The 20,839-nt window shown below is 41.3% G+C and overlaps 2 protein-coding genes and 2 long non-coding RNA genes across 6 annotated transcripts; 2 read left to right on the plus strand and 2 right to left on the minus strand.

Moving 5' to 3' along the window:
- Positions 1-1,183: 1,183 nt before the first annotated feature.
- On the minus strand, positions 1,184-16,598 carry LOC124880501 (low affinity immunoglobulin gamma Fc region receptor II-b-like). 2 transcript variants are annotated; one of them, XM_047385648.1, is made up of 7 exons: positions 15,804-16,598; positions 15,659-15,696; positions 15,505-15,540; positions 4,622-4,891; positions 4,300-4,542; positions 2,346-2,504; positions 1,184-2,114 (listed from the first exon to the last, which is right to left on the minus strand). In XM_047385648.1, exons 1-7 carry the CDS (start codon positions 15,971-15,973, stop codon positions 2,011-2,013), a joined length of 1,020 nt encoding a protein of 339 aa, XP_047241604.1. In that variant the 5' UTR covers positions 15,974-16,598; the 3' UTR covers positions 1,184-2,010. The 2 variants fall into 2 exon arrangements, 1 of the variants encoding a protein (XP_047241604.1); XR_007041367.1 differs by lacking the exons at positions 1,184-2,114; positions 2,346-2,504; positions 4,300-4,542; positions 4,622-4,891 and adding an exon at positions 14,714-15,305 and having other exon boundaries at positions 15,505-15,935.
- LOC124880506 lies at positions 5,006-7,763 on the plus strand. Of its 2 annotated transcripts, XR_007041369.1 has the most exons (4): positions 5,008-5,200; positions 6,935-7,020; positions 7,155-7,246; positions 7,360-7,763. It is a non-coding gene; the product is annotated as an uncharacterized LOC124880506 (long non-coding RNA). The 2 variants fall into 2 exon arrangements; XR_007041368.1 differs by having other exon boundaries at positions 5,006-5,200; positions 6,935-7,246.
- LOC124880507 lies at positions 6,792-7,067 on the minus strand. The gene is made up of 2 exons (XR_007041370.1): positions 6,927-7,067; positions 6,792-6,850 (listed from the first exon to the last, which is right to left on the minus strand). It is a non-coding gene; the product is annotated as an uncharacterized LOC124880507 (long non-coding RNA).
- Positions 16,599-18,816: 2,218 nt separating the features above from the next.
- On the plus strand, positions 18,817-20,307 carry LOC124880503 (Fc receptor-like protein 5). The gene is made up of 6 exons (XM_047385651.1): positions 18,817-18,990; positions 19,069-19,104; positions 19,202-19,465; positions 19,545-19,787; positions 19,857-20,009; positions 20,090-20,307. The coding sequence occupies exons 1-6, from the start codon at positions 18,960-18,962 to the stop codon at positions 20,188-20,190; spliced, it is 828 nt and encodes a 275-aa protein (XP_047241607.1). The 5' UTR covers positions 18,817-18,959; the 3' UTR covers positions 20,191-20,307.
- The last annotated feature ends 532 nt before the right edge of the window (positions 20,308-20,839 follow it).

Raw genomic sequence — 20,839 nt, forward strand, 5'->3', positions numbered from 1 at the left:
CAGCACTGGACTGTTGCTCAGTGGTCCAAAGTACTTTTTTTGGATGAAAGCAAATTCTGCATGTCATTCAGAAATCAAGGTGCCAGAGTCTGGAGGAAGACTGGGGAGAAGGAAATGCCAAAATGCCAGAAGTCCAGTGTCAAGTACCCACAGTCAGTGATGGTCTGGGGTGCCGTGTCAGCTGCTGGTGTTGGTCCACTGTGTTTTATCAAGGGCAGGGTCAATGCAGCTAGCTATCAGGAGATTTTGGAGCACTTCATGCTTCCATCTGCTGAAAAGCTTTATGGAGATGAAGATTTCATTTTTCAGCACGACCTGGCACCTGCTCACAGTGTCAAAACCACTGGTAAATGGTTTACTGACCATGGTATCACTGTGCTCAATTGGCCTGCCAACTCTCCTGACCTGAACCCCATAGAGAATCTGTGGGATATTGTGAAGAGAACGTTGAGAGACTCAAGACCCAACACTCTGGATGAGCTAAAGGCCGCTATCGAAGCATCCTGAGCCTCCATAAGACCTCAGCAGTGCCACAGGCTGATTGCCTCCATGCCACGCCGCATTGAAGCAGTCATTTCTGCAAAAGGATTCCTGACCAAGTATTGAGTGCATAACTGTACATGATTATTTGAAGGTTGACGTTTTTTGTATTAAAAACACTTTTCTTTTATTGGTCGGATGAAATATGCTAATTTTGTGAGATAGGAATTTTGGGTTTTCATGAGCTGTATGCCAAAATCATCCATATTAAGACAATAAAAGACCTGAAATATTTCAGTTAGTGTGCAATGAATCTAAAATATATGAATGTTAAATTTTCATCATGACATTATGGAAAATAATGAACTTTATCACAATATGCTAATATTTTGAGAAGGACCTGTATTTGGACTTACCTCTACCTACAACTTGTGTTCTGGAAACCCGCTCCTGGAGAGGGTTTCCAGACTCTCTCTATCTCCAACGTTAACCAGGCAGAGCGGCGTCGGGCAGCTACGGGACTTACTCACAGACCCCCAGCTGAGTTCGTTGGCGTTGGAGATGTCCCTGGTGAGTGAGAGGGTCGCCTCTTTGCAAATACCATTTCTTCTCTTCACTGGCAGCTGGTAAACCAACTTAAAGGTGCATCACTAACACCAACTAGGTGTGGATAAAAAACGATATAGAAAGAGAATTGACTCCATTCACCACTGTAGTTTGTCTTTATTAGCATTGCCTGGCGAACCTGTAGCTCATCAGACCTATTATTCTTCACCCTGACCTTCTATATCAGCTCCACCTGAACTGTTGTCTTAACTGCTGGTGTTTAGTGGATTTCTAGGTCCTTTTGTTTAACTGAGATGTGAATGTTGTTACTAAGTTGTACGATATTTCAATAAAAATGTCTGATAAATGGATAAAGTTCAGAGTGAGATAGAAAAGCCCAGATGGCAAAACTACTTATCGGTTAATTCAAATATTTTCAATTCAGCTCAGTTATGTCATCAGATTATGATGCAATTACAAGTTAACATTTTCATCCATATTCTAATACATTCATCCATTGTCTACACCTGCTTGTTCATCCAGGGTCACAGGGGAGCTGGAGTCTCCAGCAGCTACTGGGTGACAGGTACACCCTGGACAGGTTGCCAGTCCATCTCAGGGCAACACAGAGACACACAGGGGGAACAACCTTGGACACAATCACACCTAAGGCACTCTAGAGAGACCAGTTAACTTAACAGTTATATTTCTAGACTGTTGGGGAAACCAGAGTACCCAGAGAGAACCCCTGCATTCACTGAGAGAGAACACACAAATCCCATGCAGAAAGACCCCAGCCTCAGATTCTAACCCGGGAACTTCTTGCTGCAAGACCAGTCTTATATAATACAGTGCAACTCAGTTGGTCAATTATTCCCAGTTAGTGAATGTTAGTGGTCTAAGGAAGTCATTATTATGTGTTCAGATAGTTTTCAAACAAGTGGAAAAAGATGAAAACAGGCAGGAGGAGATAATCTGATCAGTTCAGAAGTGATGCTCTGTGGTGACATCATCATAATCATCATCCAATCCCTGCTCAGCCTGGGTGGGTGGAGTCATCACCATGGCAACAGGCGGGTCATTTCTTACTGTCAGAAAAGGTTAGAAAGGAAGAAAATGCAGAAAATTTATCAACACAAGATTTTACTCCGTCAGTGCTTAATTGTTCAATAACAATTAATAAAATGATTGATTGATTGATTGATTGGTTGATTGATTGATTGATTGGTTGATTGATTGATTGATTGATTGATTGATTGATTGATTGGTTGATTGATTGATTGATTGATTGACAGCTGAATAAATGAATCAGGTTTTACCTGCAGCTCTGTGTTGATGCAAAGACACCAGGAGGAGAGTGGAGATGAAGTATGGACAGAAGACCACCAGGTGGCAGACCAGCATGAACCACAGGTGAGAAGAAGCTGAGGCAGGGGTAGGATCTAGAGAGACGGGTGGAGCTGTGGTTGGAGGTTTTTCTGCAGAGACAATGAAGTCTAATCAGATCGATATTTAGATGACATAATTATATTTTATAAATGCCATTACAGTTTATGTAAGTTTAAGGGAATCTAATTGCTTTTCCAAACCAGAACCAAGTTAACACTCCTCTGCCAAGGCTACGTTCTAGATTAACACCAAACCAACACATTAACGTCAGCAAGGAGTCGGATGACCTCTGAAGGGTCTTGGTGAGGTATTCAGGTGCACTATGGGCTCCTCGTTATTCATGGTGATGTCCCAACGTTTCCAACTCGTTTGATTCTGAGCTGAATATGTCTCAGAAATCAAAGCTCTGATCTGAGAATTACTTCACAACCAAGTGGAGCACGTTCTAAATGCAAGTCAGAAAACCAGTTGGATGTTGTAATGCTAACTACGGTTCACTGTACAAGGCGATAACAATGTTTTTCTCTTCATTTGATGTGTGCAAACACTGCAAGATGAAGTTTACACACTGAGGCTGCTGGTTTAAGAAGTTACAAACCATCAAAAGTGCTCATAAACATTTCACATTTGCAGGTTTCCCAACATTTTATTCACTGCAGCCATATTAGATGTTGAACTCAGGACTGATTAGTGACCTTACACTTTCCAGTTCACAGTTTAAGCATCAGAGGGGGTTCCTGTTGTATTTTCAGCTGGGAATTTTGAAAATTTGACTTTAGAGCAACAACAGAAGATACACAAAACTTCTATACTGAGGTCATAGTTTTCAGTTCATGTTGGCAGTTATTAACGGGGGTCCTCACTTGGTACGGGTAAGGATGGTGACAGCACATGTATGAATGACGTCAATCTGTGTGGCTTACTTATGAGAGGATATAAAGCACGACTGACCACACTGGCCTCGTGCCATGGCTACAACCTCATCGCGCCCACTGTGGGCTGGGAGTATTCTAAGTAAGATATTGTTCTGCTTTTGGCACCACGGCTACTATTCACAGCAAACCGCCGTCACCCTGACTTCAGCCAAAAGGATCTCACCAAGCAGCTGAGAGAAACGATCTTTGCTCACCGTACTGAACACCATGCCATGTTCAGATTCCTTCTCACAAGCTAATCGGACCGTACTGTGCCTGAAGTCGACTTTTTATACTGCAGAGAAACAAAACACCAACAATAGTGTGGCTATTCACAGTGTGGCTCATTAAAACCAACTTCAAGCTTCAAAGCCTCAGTGGGATCGGTTCACACTGATAAAATTGATTTGGGATCTTATGTGCATCTTTCCTTCAGACAACACACACCGAGGTATCCTGAAGGAGCACTGAGCTGGGTCAAAAGTGTTGAACAGGACAAGATGTTCAGTGGAGCACCTTCACATTCATCTTGTCATGCTGCTGTTGAAATACTGATGGTGCGTCATCCTTCACAGCAAGTCTGAAACCGATGGTAAAGGTGCAGAAACCTCTCATAAACGAAAACCTTCATGTTAGCAACTAATTAAAATAAATGTAAAAAATAAAAACATGAATGTGAAAATGAACTGCTAGCATAAAAGGACAGACCAAACTGCTTTAACTTTTTAAGTGATTGAAACCAAATATTTGACAAAGTATAAAACTCGACAGAATTTATACATGATCAGGTTTATTTTTTTATTACAATGAGGAGAAAGGCTGCAGACGAAATTGACCCAGTTTCAGACACCTTCCTCTTTTGACTATGATGAAAAGTAACAACAATCACAGCTGCAATTATAGAAATTAATAGAAAGGTCAGTACAGTGGACCATGTGTCTTCATATTCATCTAAGGTGAAGCTGCTGACCTGAGACAGAGATCCAGCTGGATGGAGACTCTCCATGACCACTGATGTTACACTTGTAGAGGCCTTCATCAGAGCTGGTCACATGGTGGAGGGTCATATGACCTGAAGACTCACTGCCGATGAAGACTCCATCTTTAATGAAAGCAGCTGGGAGGTTGGAGGGAGTCTTTGTTTGACAGCTCAGAGTGACGTCATCTCCCTCCATCACAGAGAGGACAGGACTCTGCAGGATCACTGATCCACCTCAACACAGAGACAAACTACAGCATTTCATCCATTTCCACACAGCTTCATCAACACTAACTCCACAGTCTGATCTTACCAGAGACAGTGAGGTTGATGCTGCTGCTGGCTGCTCCCTCTCTGGACTCACACCAGTACACTCCAGTATCACCTTGGATGATGTAGATGATGTTACAGGTTAAGCCAGCTGGTTTCCCCCATTTATCTCCACACTGAGTTCTGGTTTCTCTGGTTGTGTTTCTCCTCACAGTCCATCCAGCAGAGCTGTGTTCCTCACAGCTCAGAGACACAGAGTCTTCTTCAAAGAACTGAGATCTGCTGGGACTCACAGTCAGACCAGCTGTGAGCGCTGAAATGATACAACAGTTATCGTATCATTAGTTCAACAGAACAAAAGAGGAAGCAGGAGTTGACCAAAGAAGTTTCTAACCTTGATTTGTTGAGCAGCTCAGCAGAGAAATCAGAGCTGCAGAGAAATGACTCTCAGGTTAGTTGGAGCTTTAATGAGTGCTCCGCTGTGGGAAGCAGCAGTGATCATCTTTCAACATTTCCACACCAACACACATCCAGCAGATGGGACTCACCCAGCAGCCTGTGGACAGATGTTCCCTCCATTCTGCAGCTGGATAAAATGAGACCAACAGCAGTTTGACCGACAGTAAGAATCTCTCTTCCTCTTTGTGAACCACTACGTCAGAAACTCTGAGAGCTTTTCTCTGCAGCACAAACCAGGAAACACTCACATACAAGAATAGAGGTGACAAACCCACATTCCTTGACCTTAGTAACTTGTTAGACCTTCTGATCTATTACAGAGTTTCTCTTGTAGCTAAAATCTCTGTGTTGTCTTGCACATAATTTCTAAAGTCATATATTGAATGTTTAAGGTGTCATCGTGAACTTTACATATTAAACCCTCAGCTTCCTATTTTTCGTGGTTTTGTGTAACAAAGTTCTGCTGCAGCATCGACCATTTTATTTTTGAAAGAGTTCCTTAAAAACCCGCTGCATCCATTTAAAGAATCAGTTTTACACATCATAAATAAATAAATACATATGTAAGCAGTACTGAGATAATGAAGATCTGACAGGTCATCAGGTTAAGTTAAGTAACCCAATACACAACCAGTAGTGGTTTTTTGTGTTGGTAATATGGGCGGCTTAGGATTTGGGGGGGTCAAGAGCATCTGTTTAAAATAATACATATTTTTATCTCTGTTGTTTCCCGATTTATTGCTCTTTTTGCATATTGCCTTGTACAATAAACACATATTCCCCTGTGCCCGATGCGCCCACTACTTGCTGCAGACAGAAAGTCTTTAATAATGAAGGCCCAGCAAGAGAGGCTCAACCATTGCAATTTTTTTTTTATTTGTTCAAATATTTTTATTGCCATTCTGAACATCAAACATAAGGGGAAAAAAACACCTTGAAAACAAAAACGTATGCAGACAAACAACAATGGATAAATAATAAATAATACAGGATGGTGGTTTTCCCGAGATTATATACTATTATGTTTTAAGAAGTCCAACAAAGGTTTCCAATCGTTGTCAAACTTCTGTTTTCCTTTTTACAATAAAAGTTAGTTTTTCCAATAAAGCAGAGGATGACATTTCCTTCGCCGACACATGGTGAAGGTGAGTCCATTTTTCTCCACGTCAGAGCAATGATTCTTTTCGGCTGCAAAAGTCCAAAATCAATTAATACTGAGGGGGCGAGGTTCTTCAGGAAAATACCCAGCAGACAGAGCTTTGGATCACATTGAACCTGTTGTCCAACAATGAAATAATGTACCTTAACATTCAGAGCATTTAAAACATCTGCAATGCCAGGAGACCATTTATTCAGTTTCTCAGGTGTAATACAAGTCCTCAATCTGCCATATTTATTGTAACAGCCTCAGTCTCATATTAACAGATTGTTTCTGCGTTCCTAGACATGTCCTTTCCCATTCATCCTGGCATGTGTCTAATTGAATATCTGTTTTCCAGGCCTAGGATCTATTATTCCTAGATTCACAATCCTTAGTAACAAATGCATTATAAAACACAGAAATTAGCTACTTTTCCAAATTTCTTACCCCTAGATTTTTGAGGTATACGAGTTGTGGTTCACCTGTAAATTATTGCTTTTGGATTAAATAAAGTGTTTTAGCTGCATGTTCTTAAAAAACGGTTCTTAGAAATATCAAACTTGTCATTGTTTTAGCAGCTGCTTTGACCCACATGCAGAAGACAGAGACAGAGGAAGATTTCAGATGTTTTATTATAAAGAAAAATGTTGGTTAAAATCCGGAACCAGGCAACTGTGCAGGAAGGAGGAACAGGGAGGTTAGAATGGAGTTGAGATATATGATGATGTTGAAGAGATTTTATGCTTACAATTCCAGGGGGAAGAATGAGGTGGGTCTGGGAGTGGAGAGTTTGTCCTTGAGTGGAGAACATGATCCAGGGATTCCCAAGCTACTTGCTGAAGGTAAGTGAGATCCAAAAGGAAGGCCAGAGAGAGGCAGGGTGGAGTTTGGTGGTAAGCATGGTGGGGTTTGAGCAGGGTTACCAGTATCTTGAGAGAGGAGCCAGAATGCTGTCAGCTGGGATCTTGTCCAAAAGGAGGTCTGAATCATCGAAGGAGGCTTGGAACCAGAAGGAGAACTGGAGTGGAATCCAGTGAACTATGTAACCTGGGGAGGAGCACAATCAAGGTAAGATTCTTTCTAGAGGAAATAGTCACAGGTTTCATTAGGCTTGAGTTTACCACTGCAGGTTAACACTCAAGCACTGAAGTGCTGACAACAGGCTCCTCTTATACTGCCAGGATGATGAGGTTTGATGAAGAACACCTGTCTCACCCTCAGAGACCCTGCTCTGGCACCACCTAGAGGAATCCAAAGGAAGTGCAAGCAGCAAAGGAAACAGAGTCTCCTAGACTCCAACAAAACTTCAGACAGAGTTCTTCGAATGACATAATAATGCCCTTTAAATATAGATCAACTATTTTCTGAAGTCCTTTACTTGCCCATAATCTGAAGCCTCCATCTGCTTTCCCTGTTGGGAAGAGTTCATTACCAAACATTTGTGAAAAATACGAAAGGGAAGCTGTATCTTTAAAATGTTTATGAGCTTAAAACCAGATGTCAATTGTATTCTTAAGGAATGGATTTTTTCTTCCATGTATTAGTTTTTTGACTTCTGCCGAATAAAAGTATGAATTTATCTCAAGGTTTTCTATTGAAGTTTTTTTAATAACGACCCAAGCCGGTGGAGTGTTTTCTGAGAAGTAAAAAATTTCTGCTCCTAATTGGGCGACCAGTAATACCACTTCAAAGTTGGAAATTGTAGCCGTCCTCTAGTCACAGTCTGAGCCTTATTCTAGGTTTTGTGTTGTTCCATATAAATTTGTTAAAGATGCATTATACTATGTTAAAAAATTATTTGGATAGCGGTAAGGGAATTGGTTGGAATAAATAGATAAATAAATTTTGGTACTAGGGTCATTTTTATCATATTGGTGCATCCAATTAGAGAGATGGGATTGTCATCCATCAATCAAGGGTGTTTTTTACTTCTTTTACAAGCGGGTCAAAATTGATATTCCCTATTCTCTTTATATTAGGTGTAATTCTGTCTCCTAAATAAATAAATACTTCCTTTGCATTTATAAAAGCTGATTTTATGATTAGAGTTCTCTTTCTTCTTTATTTATGTATAAAATTGATGATTTTTGATAATTTATCTTATAGCCTGAAATCTGTCCAAATACATCAATTTGCTCAATCATATTGGGAATAAAAATAGGAAAATGAGAATATCATCAGCGTAACGGGATATAGAATGTTCTTGCCCTCCGATCTAAATACCAGTGTGCCTTTACTACCATGGCCATCGGGTCCAAAGCAAGAGCAAACAACATCGGTGACAGAGGAAATCCCTGTTGAGTGGATTGTTGTAGAGTGATTGGTTTAGAAGTTTTTCCGTTTGTTATCACACTTGCCACAGGATCCGTGTATACGATTTTTACTCATTGGACCATGGCCACTTATAACTATGCTATCATTATGGCAATTTTTAATTTTGGACAAGATTGCTGTGGAGACGAAGTAATAATCTATTCTAGATTGAGATTTATGTTGATTTGAGTAACAATTTTTGCTCTCGTCATATTTCACGTAAATTTTAATCAGTGATGTATTGATTAATTAGTTTTCTTTGTGTGTGATTTAGATGTGTCTGTGCCGGTTAAGCGGTCCATTTTACGACCTTATGGACGATTTAAGTCACCTCTGATTATACATGAGCCATCCAATGAGGATATTGCAAAGAAAGGATTTTCAAAGAATTTTGGATTATCTTCTGGACTCCATCTGTAAACTCCAGAGTCGTCTTACCAGCCTCAGCTCGTTTTGGAATCCCAAAAACTCAGAGTTTCATCCTTTGGCTTTGGTTGTCAAGATCTTACTTTCTAAAGAATGTGTTTTACCATCTTTGCCACCTTAGTATTATTGTTGTCCAGTTCTTCTTCAGCTAGCATTAGCTTCCATTATGTGTGTCGTTTTGTCATCCACATTTTGTTTGACATCCACCACACTCTTCTCCAGTACGTTTATTAAATTAGCCATTTTACCCTGACAGTGGCTGATGCTGTCCAACTTGGAGGCGAACTCTGAGCGAAGTGCTCTGAGTTTTGTTAGCACCGCTTGCCAATCAGCCATATTGCTAACATCCTCACTGTGCTTGTTTGGTGAAGCAACAGTTTTTTTGTGAGGCACGTTGCCGAGTGAAGATGTCACAGTCCTTTACAGTAGTCAGTTTCGACACAATACAACTTTAATTGATAGTATTTTCTCAGGGTCCTGCTATCAATTTATGTGCGGTTGAGTAGAGCTCTCTAGTTATGCTGCCATCTTCGTCAGTGGCTCTACAGCGCCTCCACAACCAGGGCAATATTTTTGCGAAAAGCACCACTGTACACAAGTATTCACATTGAGCAGACAGGAATTATCGGGTTCGCTACAGGACAGTTTTAAGACCTTTCTGTGAGTTCTGAGAAATTTTTGTTACTACAACAAGAAGTTTTGATAACTACACCGAAGTTTTGACTTTTCAACTGCCAGAGGTGTTTACAAGAAGACGACGTCCTCTTTTTTTTTTTCTAGTCTACTGCAACGGTTCTTCATATTTTCCCCGTTTTGAACGAATAATGGTCCAAAAATATCCCTCACTCCCCCTGTTTTTCTTCAGATCTATGACCCATCCTCAAGCCGGTAACTCGATGTCAAAGTAAATTTGTTCTTTTTTATATTAAATCGGGTTGGTGTATTTAGAGGTCTGGGAAGTGTGAGGCATGTTTAGGTGGTTTAGTATCAAGTAGCAAAGTAGCAAAAACACTTCAATCAATATTGCATGCAACAAGTTAATCCAAGGTATGAACTTGTTGCATGCAATATTGATTGAAGTGTTTTTGCTGAACTGTTTTGATTCCCTGTTTGAATACTGTGGAAGCGCAACGAGTGGCTGCGCTCAAGTTGGATGTGTTCGTCCTGCTGATTGTCAATCAGTCAGGAGTTAAAGCTGAACTTTGGAAGTTTTTCATTCAAAACAGACTGCAGCCTGGACCTCGTGGCCTGGCCACTCCATTGTTTGTTCTGTCATTTTATTACCCTTGGGGTTTTTCCACCAAGCTCCCGCCTTAGAGTTTTATGACCCTTTGTTCAAGATTTGGGGCCATCAGCTGCTAGTGGCTAATGGTAGCAGCCCTACCGCTCTACCAGCTGATAGCCATGGTCGAGAAACACACACATGGAGAAAGACTTCTCAGCGTACTGGTTTTTGATCCTCGTTCCAAGTTAATCCAAATTGTTGTGGTATTCTCATTCCAGAAACTGCTGGTTTTATCTCAATCTATCCTCCAACACATATTCTTATTTTTGATTATTAGTATACGACTTTTTGTAGAATAGTGCATGCTCAGTTAGGTGAATGTTGTTGGACCAGAATAGCTAGATTGTAAGAGGGACTATTGGTTTACTATATTTTCATATAGATAAAGAGACAGCGTTTCTGGTTCTTTTGTGTAAGAGTGATTATCTGTCAAGTGACGGTTAGAATCCCACCATTCAGTGAAATGGTTGATAACACAGTAACATTTGTCATGGTTTTGGTTAATAATTATTAATGATGATTAATTAATGGTAATTATTCAGTGCTGTGAGCCCAATAGTCTCACCACCATAGTATATATCTGATCTTTATTTGTAGGACATTATGTTTGGTTAGAATTTATTTCTATTATATTTTTATTATGATTTTTTATAAATATTTACAATCAATAATCATAAATCCTACCAAGTGTCAAAAATGTTCTGTTTTAGTCCAGACATCATTACATCATTCTTACCGTTTGCTTTGGTTTAGATAAGAGCTGATGACTGAAACTCTAAAAATCTTAAAAGATACTAGACCCACTGAACCTTCTTCAGAGCTGACCTGCCCTCCTCATCTGTTCTCTGAAATTAACAAACTAGGGGCGTCATGAATAAACATATGCAAATATTTCCTACAGAAACATGGGACAGATGTGAAAAGAAAACACACAAATCACATTAGATGTGATCAGAGGGGCAATTTAAGGACAGTTTAACTAATTTACTCATCAAGAAGTGAGCCTGGTACTTATGCAGCAACGAGTGTGTAGCTAAAGGTTCCAGTTACAGTAGGAAAAGCCTCTGCAGATTCCAGTTTAGTAAACAATTCAAAAGCAGGTGTTGAACCAACAGTAGATGTTCTACAGGTCCTTCTCAAAAAATTAGCTTATTGTGATAAAGTTCATTATTTTCCATAATGTCATGATGAAAATTTAACATTCATATATTTTAGATTCATTGCACACTAACTGAAATATTTCAGGTCTTTTATTGTCTTAATACGGATGATTTTGGCATACAGCTCATGAAAACCCAAAATACCTATCTCACAAAATTAGCATATCATTAAAAGGATCTCTAAACGAGCTATGAACCTAATCATCTGAATCAACGAGTTAACTCTAAACACCTGCAAAAGATTCCTGAGGCCTTTAAAACTCCCAGCCTGGTTCATCACTCAAAACCCCAATCATGGGTAAGACTGCCGACCTGACTGCTGTCCAGAAGGCCACTATTGACACCCTCAAGCAAGAGGGTAAGACACAGAAATAAATTTCTGAATGAATAGGCTGTTCCCAGAGTGCTGTATCAAGGCACCTCAGTGGGAAGTCTGTGGGAAGGAAAAAGTGTGGCAGAAAACGCTGCACAATGAGAAGAGGTGACCGGACCCTGAGGAAGATTATGGAGAAGGGCCGATTCCAGACCTTGGGGGACCTGCGGAAGCAGTGGACTGAGTCTGGAGTAGAAACATCCAGAGCCACCGTGCACAGGCATGTGCAGGAAATGGGCTACAGGTGCCGCATTCCCCAGACCTGGGCTACAGAGAAGCAGCACTGGACTGTTGCTCAGTGGTCCAAAGTACTTTTTTCGGATGAAAGTAAATTCTGCATGTCATTCGGAAATCAAGGTGCCAGAGTCTGGAGGAAGACTGGGGAGAAGGAAATGCCAAAATGCCAGAAGTCCAGTGTCAAGTACCCACAGTCAGTGATGGTCTGGGGTGCCGTGTCAGCTGCTGGTGTTGGTCCACTGTGTTTTATCAAGGGCAGGGTCAATGCAGCTAGCTATCAGGAGATTTTGGAGCACTTCATGCTTCCATCTGCTGAAAAGCTTTATGGAGATGAAGATTTCATTTTTCAGCACGACCTGGCACCTGCTCACAGTGCCAAAACCACTGGTAAATGGTTTACTGACCATGGTATCACTGTGCTCAATTGGCCTGCCAACTCTCCTGACCTGAACCCCATAGAGAATCTGTGGGATATTGTGAAGAGAACGTTGAGAGACTCAAGACCCAACACTCTGGATGAGCTAAAGGCCGCTATCGAAGCATCCTGGGCCTCCATAAGACCTCAGCAGTGCCACAGGCTGATTGCCTCCATGCCACGCCGCATTGAAGCAGTCATTTCTGCAAAAGGATTCCCGACCAAGTATTGAGTGCATAACTGTACATGATTATTTGAAGGTTGACGTTTTTTGTATTAAAAACACTTTTCTTTTATTGGTCGGATGAAATATGCTAATTTTGTGAGATAGGAATTTTGGGTTTTCATGAGCTGTATGCCAAAATCATCCGTATTAAGACAATAAAAGACCTGAAATATTTCAGTTAGTGTGCAATGAATCTAAAATATATGAATATTAAATTTTCATCATGACATTATAGAAAATAATGAACTTTATCACAATATGCTAATTTTTTGAGAAGGACCTGTATTTGGTCCTCTGATGGTTCATGAGTTTGAAGATTTATAAAATGCAAAATTATAGCAATAAATAATTTTACCTTCTAAGAGTAAAAATAAAAAATCTCTTTAAACGTGTAGGTTTTATTTGTGCTGAGGTTTTTTTTTTCAAACTGTATCCTGCCAAGGATAAAGTGTGAAATATGATTGTTTTCCCCTCCTCTTACCTAATCGGGTCTTTCTTCTTATCCTCTTTTTACCTAAATGTGACTTCATAGATTTTTAGATATCTTAGAAGGATTGTATTACAACTATTTCATACCAGTAAAAGCCAAACATTATTAGTATTTGAAAGTTTGGACTATGTTCTATACCAGTGACCCAGTTTAGAAGGATTCATAGATTTTTAGATTATTAGAAACATTTTGATTAGAACCAGCTGTTACCAGTAAAGCCCCAAAGATTTTTGATTGATTTGTTTTTCTGTTGTTTGATTTTCTGTATCATTGTAATTTTTTTCATCAAGTACAGCGCCTAAGTGCCTTGATGCTGAAAAGCGCTATATAAATAAACTTGACTTGATTTCCTTTATTTATTCACTAATGAGAGTTCAGACATGAAAACATTGTTCCTAGAATTGGAAGAGGAAGCAGACAGAGACTAGCAATACAGGATGATTAGATATTAGAAATTATGCTCTGTGGTGACATCATCATAATCATCGTCCAATCCCTGCTCTTCATGGGTGGGCGGCGTCATGACCATGGAGGCGGCCCGTTTACTGCCTGCAGTTGGAAAAGGTAAGAAAGAAATGTTGGAAACTAACTAAAACAAGGAGATAGATAGATAGATAGATAGATAGATAGATAGATAGATAGATAGATAGATAGATAGATAGATAGATAGATAGATAGATAGATAGATAGATAGATAGATAGATAGATAGATAGATAGATAGATAGATAGATAGATAGATAGATAGATAGATAGATAGATAGATAGATAGATAGATACCTGTAGCCTTCCGTTGATATAAAGACAGCATGAGGAGAGTGGACATGAAATATGGAAAGAACACCACCAGGTGGCAGACCAGTCTGTACTGGAAGGCGGCTGCAACAGGGGGAGGAGCTAAATAGGTTGCTGTAGTTAGTATCAGGGGTGGGGCCACAGTGGTGGGAGGGGTTACTGTTGTGGGTGGGGTTTGCAAAGTGTGAGGAGCCATTGTTTGAGGTTTTTCTGCAAAGAGAACATTATTAATTTAACATTTAAATATTGCTCTATATAATTTAACATTTAAATATTGCTGTTGGTGGCTTTCAGTGCAGCAGTTTTTCCATGTCATTCCTAAATCCCTTTGTCCAGGTGATGTTGATGAAGATGACAATAAGCAGTTCTAGTGATATAGTGACAGACTTCATTTAGATGTTAAAACTGAGGTCTGAGTCCATGATGACAATGAATCAGATCAGCTTTTTGGCCAATTTAAAACAAGATAAACAAGGAATTTGACTCTGGTACACTTGCCTCTGAGTGAGAAATGTTTTCTACATATAACAGTGAAAATAGAGAATATCTTTTTAAATGTACATATATACACAATGGACGTTTCAATAGAATAAAATGTGAGATCAGTCCAAGGATGTATGGTGTTGTTCTGGTACTCTGAATGTCAGGTGTTCATCAGACAAACAGCCTGGGGGAAGAAACTGTCTCTGTGGTGGCTGGTGTTAGCAGAATGAAGAAGGTTTCTTGCTTGCTTTATGGACAATAGATCACTGTAACTTGTGCAAAGACAAAGGTGTGCAGTGTTACACGATGTCATAATTAAACCTACACTCCTGACCTGAGACAGAGATCCAGCTGGATGGAGACTCTCCATGACCACTGATGTTACACTTGTAGAGGCCTTCATCAGAGCTGGTCACATGGTGGAGGGTCATGTGACCTGTAGGCTCAGTCCTGATGAGGGAGCCATCTTTAATGAAAGCAGCTGGGAGGTTGGAGGGTGTCTTTGTTTGACAGCTCAGAGTGACGTCATCTCCCTCCATCACAGGGAGGACAGGACTCTGCAGGATCACTGATCCACCTCAACACAGAGACAAACTACAGCATTTCATCCATTTCCACACAGCTTCATCAACACTAACTCCACAGTCTGATCTTACCAGTGACAGTGAGTTTGATGCTGTCACTGTCTCCATGCTCTCTCGTCTCACACCAGTAAACTCCACTGTCACTTGAGAACAACTTGCTGATGTTACATGAATAACCGTCATATATTCCCCATTCATCTCCACATTCTGACTCTAGTCTGATTGTGTTTCTCCTCACAGTCCATCCAGCAGAGTTGTTGTCCTCTGCACAGCTCAAAGACACCGGATCTCCTTCAAAGAACTGAGATCTGCTGGGAATCACAGTCAGATGACCTGTGAGGCCTGAAAAGACACAACAATAAACATTGCCATTTATTTACATGAAATAAACTTAGAGAGCCACAGAAAGAAGAAACAAAACTCAAAGAGAGCGCGTTTTCAACCCTAACCCTCAGTAAAGACTCATAAGGTGTTGCTGCTGTGAGACAGGGCGTCTAAGACCCAAACAGAGAGAGTAGAACTCAATTATGAAGTTTCTTACCTTGGTTTGTTGAGCAGCTCAGCAGAGAGATCAGAGCTGCAGAGAAATGACTCTCAGGTTAGTTGGAGCTTTAATGAGTGCTCTGCTGTGGGAAGCAGCAGTGATCATCTCTCAACATTTCCACACCAACACACATCCAGCAGATGGGACTCACCCAGCAGCCTGTGGACAGATGTTCCCTCCATTCTGCAGCTGGATGAAATGAGACCAACAGAAGATTGATTTTGGAACATCGTTTTTCACAGACTTCCTGCTTTGGTAGCATCTGCATTTTTAGATGTGACGGGGATTTTTCTTACTGTCTGTAGAACGACTCATAGTTTATTCTGGATTGGAAGAGGAAGCAGATAACCAGCAGTAGCAGAGAGTGATGAAAAAATATTTTCAGCTCAGAAGTGATGCTTGGTGGTGACATCATAATCATCATCCCCCATCCCATTCTCAGACTGGTGGGCAGCCTTATCACCATGGAGACATGTAGTTTGGTACCTGTGGTTAAGTAAGATTGGAAAGAATACTAAAAATTACTTTATCTTTACAAATCTTCTTTTTTTTAAATATACTATATGCATTAACTGGTAAGTCAAGCTCTTCTGGCTCCCTCTACTGCCATTTGCAGGATTACACCACTCCCAGCCAGAACCAACCAATAAAATCCAGGAGGAATGTTGTTGAAGAGTCAATCATGCTCATTTACACGCTGCTCACACCCCTTCCCCACACAGCGTGTACCGTTGATCAAGATTGCCAGTGTCCTGCAGCTGTGCCAATGTCTGTGATAATGGCGCTGTGCTGATGATTTGAGGACCAAGTTAATATTTAAAGTATGGGCAGGCCATAGTCAATGTAAAGCATATCGTTGATGTTTCGTCCATACCAGTGAATGTGCCATAGCTGTTTATCTGCCATCATTGGTTGCCGTGCTTACTAGCCTGTGTGTTCACAGCAGCCTCCGCTGTGGGTGTGGAGCTGGTGACAAAGACAATTTACAGCATTTCATCCATTTCCACACAGCTTCATCAACACTAACTCCACAGTCTGATCTTACCAGAGACAGTGAGCTGGATGCTGCTGCTGGCTGCTCCCTCTCTGGACTCACACCAGTACACTAATTATAACTGATGTTACAGGTAGAACCACCTGGTTCTCCCCATCCCTCTTTACACTCAGACAGTCGTCTGGTTGTGTTTCTCCTTACAGTCCATCCAGCAGAGATGTTGTCCTCCTCGCAACTCAGAGACACAGAGGCTTCTTCTAAGAACTGAGATCTGCTGGGACTCACAGTCAGACCAACTGGGAGGAAGAAAACAGGTTAAATAGTTTCTAAGTCCTGCAGGACAGTCTCTGTGGAGTCAGTCAGACTGAAACAGTGACAGAAGCAGTTTCTAACCTTGGTTTGTTGAGCAGCTCAGCAGAGAGATCAGAGCTGCAGAGAAACTGCCCTAACAGCCTGGGGGAAGAAACTATCTCTGTGGCAGCTGGTTTGAGCAAACATGCTCTGTAGCGCCACCTGAAGTTAAAAGTCTAAACAGTTTGTGTGCAGGATGTGTGGGGTCTGCAGAGATTTTAGCTGCCCTTCTTCAGACCCTAGACCCGTTTCACCTCTAAACATTGAATTGATCAGGTTGGACTCTCTGCAGACCTGCTTGTTCGTTGCAGTCTGGACCTGTCCTGATTTGTGGCTGAGCCAAACCACACTGACATGGATGAAGACAGGACAGACTGAATTATGGCAGTGTAGAAGATGACCAGCAGCTTCTGTGGAAGGTTGTATTTCTTGAGTTGCCTCAGTCTCTGCTGGGCCTTCTTCCGAACATTGAAAAGGTTTAGGCCTTCAACGCCATCTCAGTTTTTGAGAAATGGTGATTCCTAGGAACCGGAAGTGATCTACAGTAGATACAGTGCTTTTGAGGAGGGTGAGCGGGGTATATGGGGGTGATGTTCTCTGAAAGTCCACCATCGTCTCCACAGTCTTGAGTGGGTTAAGTTCCAGTGGGTTCTGACCACACCAGTGTACCAGCAGGTCCACCTCCTGTCTGTATGCAGACCCATCACTGTCCTGGATCAGTCCAATAACAGTGGTGTCATCTGCAAACTTCAGGAGTTTCACAGACTGGTCCGCTGAGGTGCAGTCATTTGTGTACAGAGAGAAGAGGATTGGGGAGAGAACTCACCCCTGGGAGAAGATGCTCCCCAGCCTCACCTGCTTCTGCTGGTCCTTCAGGAAGCTGGTGATTCACTGACAGGTGGAGGCCTGGACTTTGAACTGGATGAGCTTCTGTTTGAGGATGTCTGGGCTGATGGTGTTGAAGGCCGAGCTGAAGTCCACAAACAGGATCCTGGGGTAAATCCCTGGGTGGTCGAGGAGTTGCAGGATGCAGTGTAGTAACACAGTTGACTGCATCATCTGCTGACCTGTTTTCCTGGTAGGCAACGTACAGGGGGTCCAGCAGGGGGCCTTTGATGCCCTTCAGGTGCAACACATTTTGCTCCGTTTTTCTTACCTTCACTCGCAGGAAGGGAACTGCCTGTTTCCATGGCGATGGCTCCAACAGTCCAGGATGATCAGGGATTGGACATTGATTATGATGATGTCATCACAGAACATAACTTTTGAACTGAAAACATTACCTCACCACTCATGGTTCCTGTTTTTTTTATCCTAAACATTTTCATTAATTTACTCTGATCTGACATGAATCTAGTTGATACTACGGAGTATTAGGGCCATTGTAGATTAAAGAAAACAATAATGTGGGAGGAGTAAATCTACACAAAAAAACTCAGAAATTTCAAGATTAATTTTACAAATTAACAAATAAACTGAGATGTTCTCTGATGTCAATGAAGAAAATGATTTTTTTTTTCTTGATTACCAGCATAAATCTAAGAAATTAAAACTAGGACATTTAAAGCCAGAAATCGGAAAGAAAACAGAAATAAGTTTATGATAAAATAATACTGGGGAGTTTGCTGTAATTTTAGACCAGATATTTGTGACCAAAATGCCAGAAGTCCTATAGAGGTTACCCACTGCAGCGCTGCACCACTTCAGACTATAACCTTATTGACACAATAGTATCAATACTGGTTAGAGCTAATATAGTACTTCTTCTACTGAATCATAACCAGAAACAATCAGGCCTCTTCCACCAACTACCAGAAACAAAAATTATTTTAATCAAGTTTATGTATCAGTGTTTGAATCTTGTTTCTTGGTTTCTTTTCTGTTGTGCAGAAACCTGACTGCTGTGAAGCTGAAACTAAAGTGCAGAGATCATTGGTGAGAGGACTGGCAGTGTGAAGCCACACAGTTTATTTATTCTCTGACCTCAGATCAGTGGTTGAAGCAAAAAGCAGGAGATGTTTCACAGAGAAGGTTTCCTGAGAGCAGAGAGGAAACCAGAACACTGAGGAGGAGGAGCTGAACTGATCTCAGATCACCAAGCAGCAGGATGGAGGAAACATCTCTACTGTGGCTGATCTGTAAGTACACAACTCATTTATTCTGCTCTCTTCATGAAGGACAAACTTCAAACTGACCTGAGAGTCATTTCTCTGCAGCTCTGATCTCTCTGCTGAGCTGCTCAACAAACCAAGGTTAGAAACTGCTTCTGTCACTGTTTCAGTCTGACTGACTCCACAGAGACTGTCCTGCAGGAATTAGAAACTCTTTAACCTGGTTTCTTCCTCCCAGCTGGTCTGACTGTGAGTCCCAGCAGATCTCAGTTCTTTAAAGAAGACTCTGTGTCTCTGAGCTGTGAGGAGGACAACATCTCTGCTGGATGGACTGTGAGGAGAAATACAACCAGAGGAACCAGGACTCAGTGTGGAGATGGATGGGGGAAACCACCTGGTTTTTCCTGTAACATCAGCAGCCTCTACAAACATGATACTGGAGTGTACTGGTGTGAGTCCAGAGAGGGAGCAGCCAGCAGCAGCATCCAGCTCACTGTCTCTGGTAAGATCAGACTGTGGAGTTAGTGTTGATGAAGCTGTGTGGAAATGGATGAAATGCTGTAGTTTGTCTCTGTGTTGAGGTGGATCAGTGATCCTGCAGAGTCCTGTCCTCCCTGTGATGGAGGGAGATGACGTCACTCTGAGCTGTCAAACAAAGACTTCCTCCAACCTCCCAGCTGCTTTCATTAAAGATGGCTCCCTCATCAGGACTGAACCTACAGGTCACATGACCCTCCACCATGTGACCAGCTCTGATGAAGGCCTCTACAAGTGTAACATCAGGGGTCATGGAGAGTCTCCATCCAGCTGGATCTCTGTCTCAGGTCAGCAGCTTCATTGTGAGATCAACATCTTTTTATTCCAACAGTGAACTAATCAGATTTTCTCTATAGAAAAACCTACAACCACAGCTCCCCCCACCTCTGTGACCCCGGCTCCTTCCTTTACCTCCCTCCAGGTCAGGCTGGTCTGCCACCTGGTGGTGTTCTGTCCGTACTGCATCTCCACTCTCATCATGGTGTCCTTACATAAACACAGAACCACAGGTAACACTGAGTCATTTCCTAAGCTGACTGTGTTCATACATTTAACATGTTTTATTTTTCCTAACTCACTCTGACTGCAGGAAATGACCTGTCTGTCTCTATGGTGATGACTTCACCCACTTTAGCTGTTCATGGATTGGATGATGATTACGATGATGTCACCACAGAGCATCTCTTCTGAAGTAAACTGATTATTTTCCTCTTTTCTGCCTGATGTCTTAACAGTATTGATAAACCTCTGCTGTAAAACTGTTCTGTAACCATAACCAGAATAAAACGAAGATTTGTTTCAAATTCCTCCAAAGTTGCATTTTTCCTCTTATAATCACTGTAAATGTTGTCAGGGATCAATGTCAAAATGTGACTGGACCAGAACATCTCCTTGGTGAGATGTTCCAGTTCTGCCGTGGGCTGGTCCTGTCTTCAGTGGTCCATGGAGTGGTCCATGTGGTCCGATTCGACCGACGAGCTTCTGTAAGTTAGATGTCTGAAGACGTTGATGCTGGTTCTGATAGAAATGTGTCAGAACAATAAACAGAACATTATGGTTTGTTGTGTATGGGGCTGCTGACACATTGGCATCTCAATATGTTTTATTTGCTTATGTTCCATTAAATATACAAAGATGTCCTTTAGTTCATCTTTCTGCTGACAGTAAACACATCAGGGTCACGACTGAACAAGGATGGATCAAGGAATCAAGAAAAGCTTTTATTTTGAAAGTCTTTTACAGGATCACACAAAAAACTCTAAATAAACGTTTACCAATAAAAACAAGTAAGAAAAAAACCTAACTATAAACCCAACAAGATAAATAAGACAAACAAATT

The sequence above is a fragment of the Girardinichthys multiradiatus genome, chromosome 14, assembly GCF_021462225.1.
Source record: "Girardinichthys multiradiatus isolate DD_20200921_A chromosome 14, DD_fGirMul_XY1, whole genome shotgun sequence".
In the NCBI taxonomy this organism is placed as follows: Eukaryota; Metazoa; Chordata; class Actinopteri; order Cyprinodontiformes; family Goodeidae; genus Girardinichthys; species Girardinichthys multiradiatus.

Bases quoted from the DNA above. Each gene is read 5' to 3' on its own strand.
- LOC124880501 (XM_047385648.1), bottom strand. From the start codon at position 15,973: ATGGTGATAAGGCTGCCCACCAGTCTGAGAATGGGATGGGGGATGATG. The intron at 15,697-15,803 runs GTAAGAAAAATC...CATTTCATCCAG, and splicing joins TATGAGTCGTTCTACAGACA to CTGCAGAATGGAGGGAACAT. The intron at 4,892-15,504 runs GTAAGAAACTTC...GTATCATTTCAG, and splicing joins GAGCTGCTCAACAAACCAAG to CGCTCACAGCTGGTCTGACT.
- LOC124880503 (XM_047385651.1), top strand. From the start codon at position 18,960: ATGGAGGAAACATCTCTACTGTGGCTGATCT. The intron at 18,991-19,068 runs GTAAGTACACAA...ATTTCTCTGCAG, and splicing joins ATCTCTACTGTGGCTGATCT to CTCTGATCTCTCTGCTGAGC. The intron at 19,466-19,544 runs GTAAGATCAGAC...CTCTGTGTTGAG, and splicing joins CATCCAGCTCACTGTCTCTG to GTGGATCAGTGATCCTGCAG.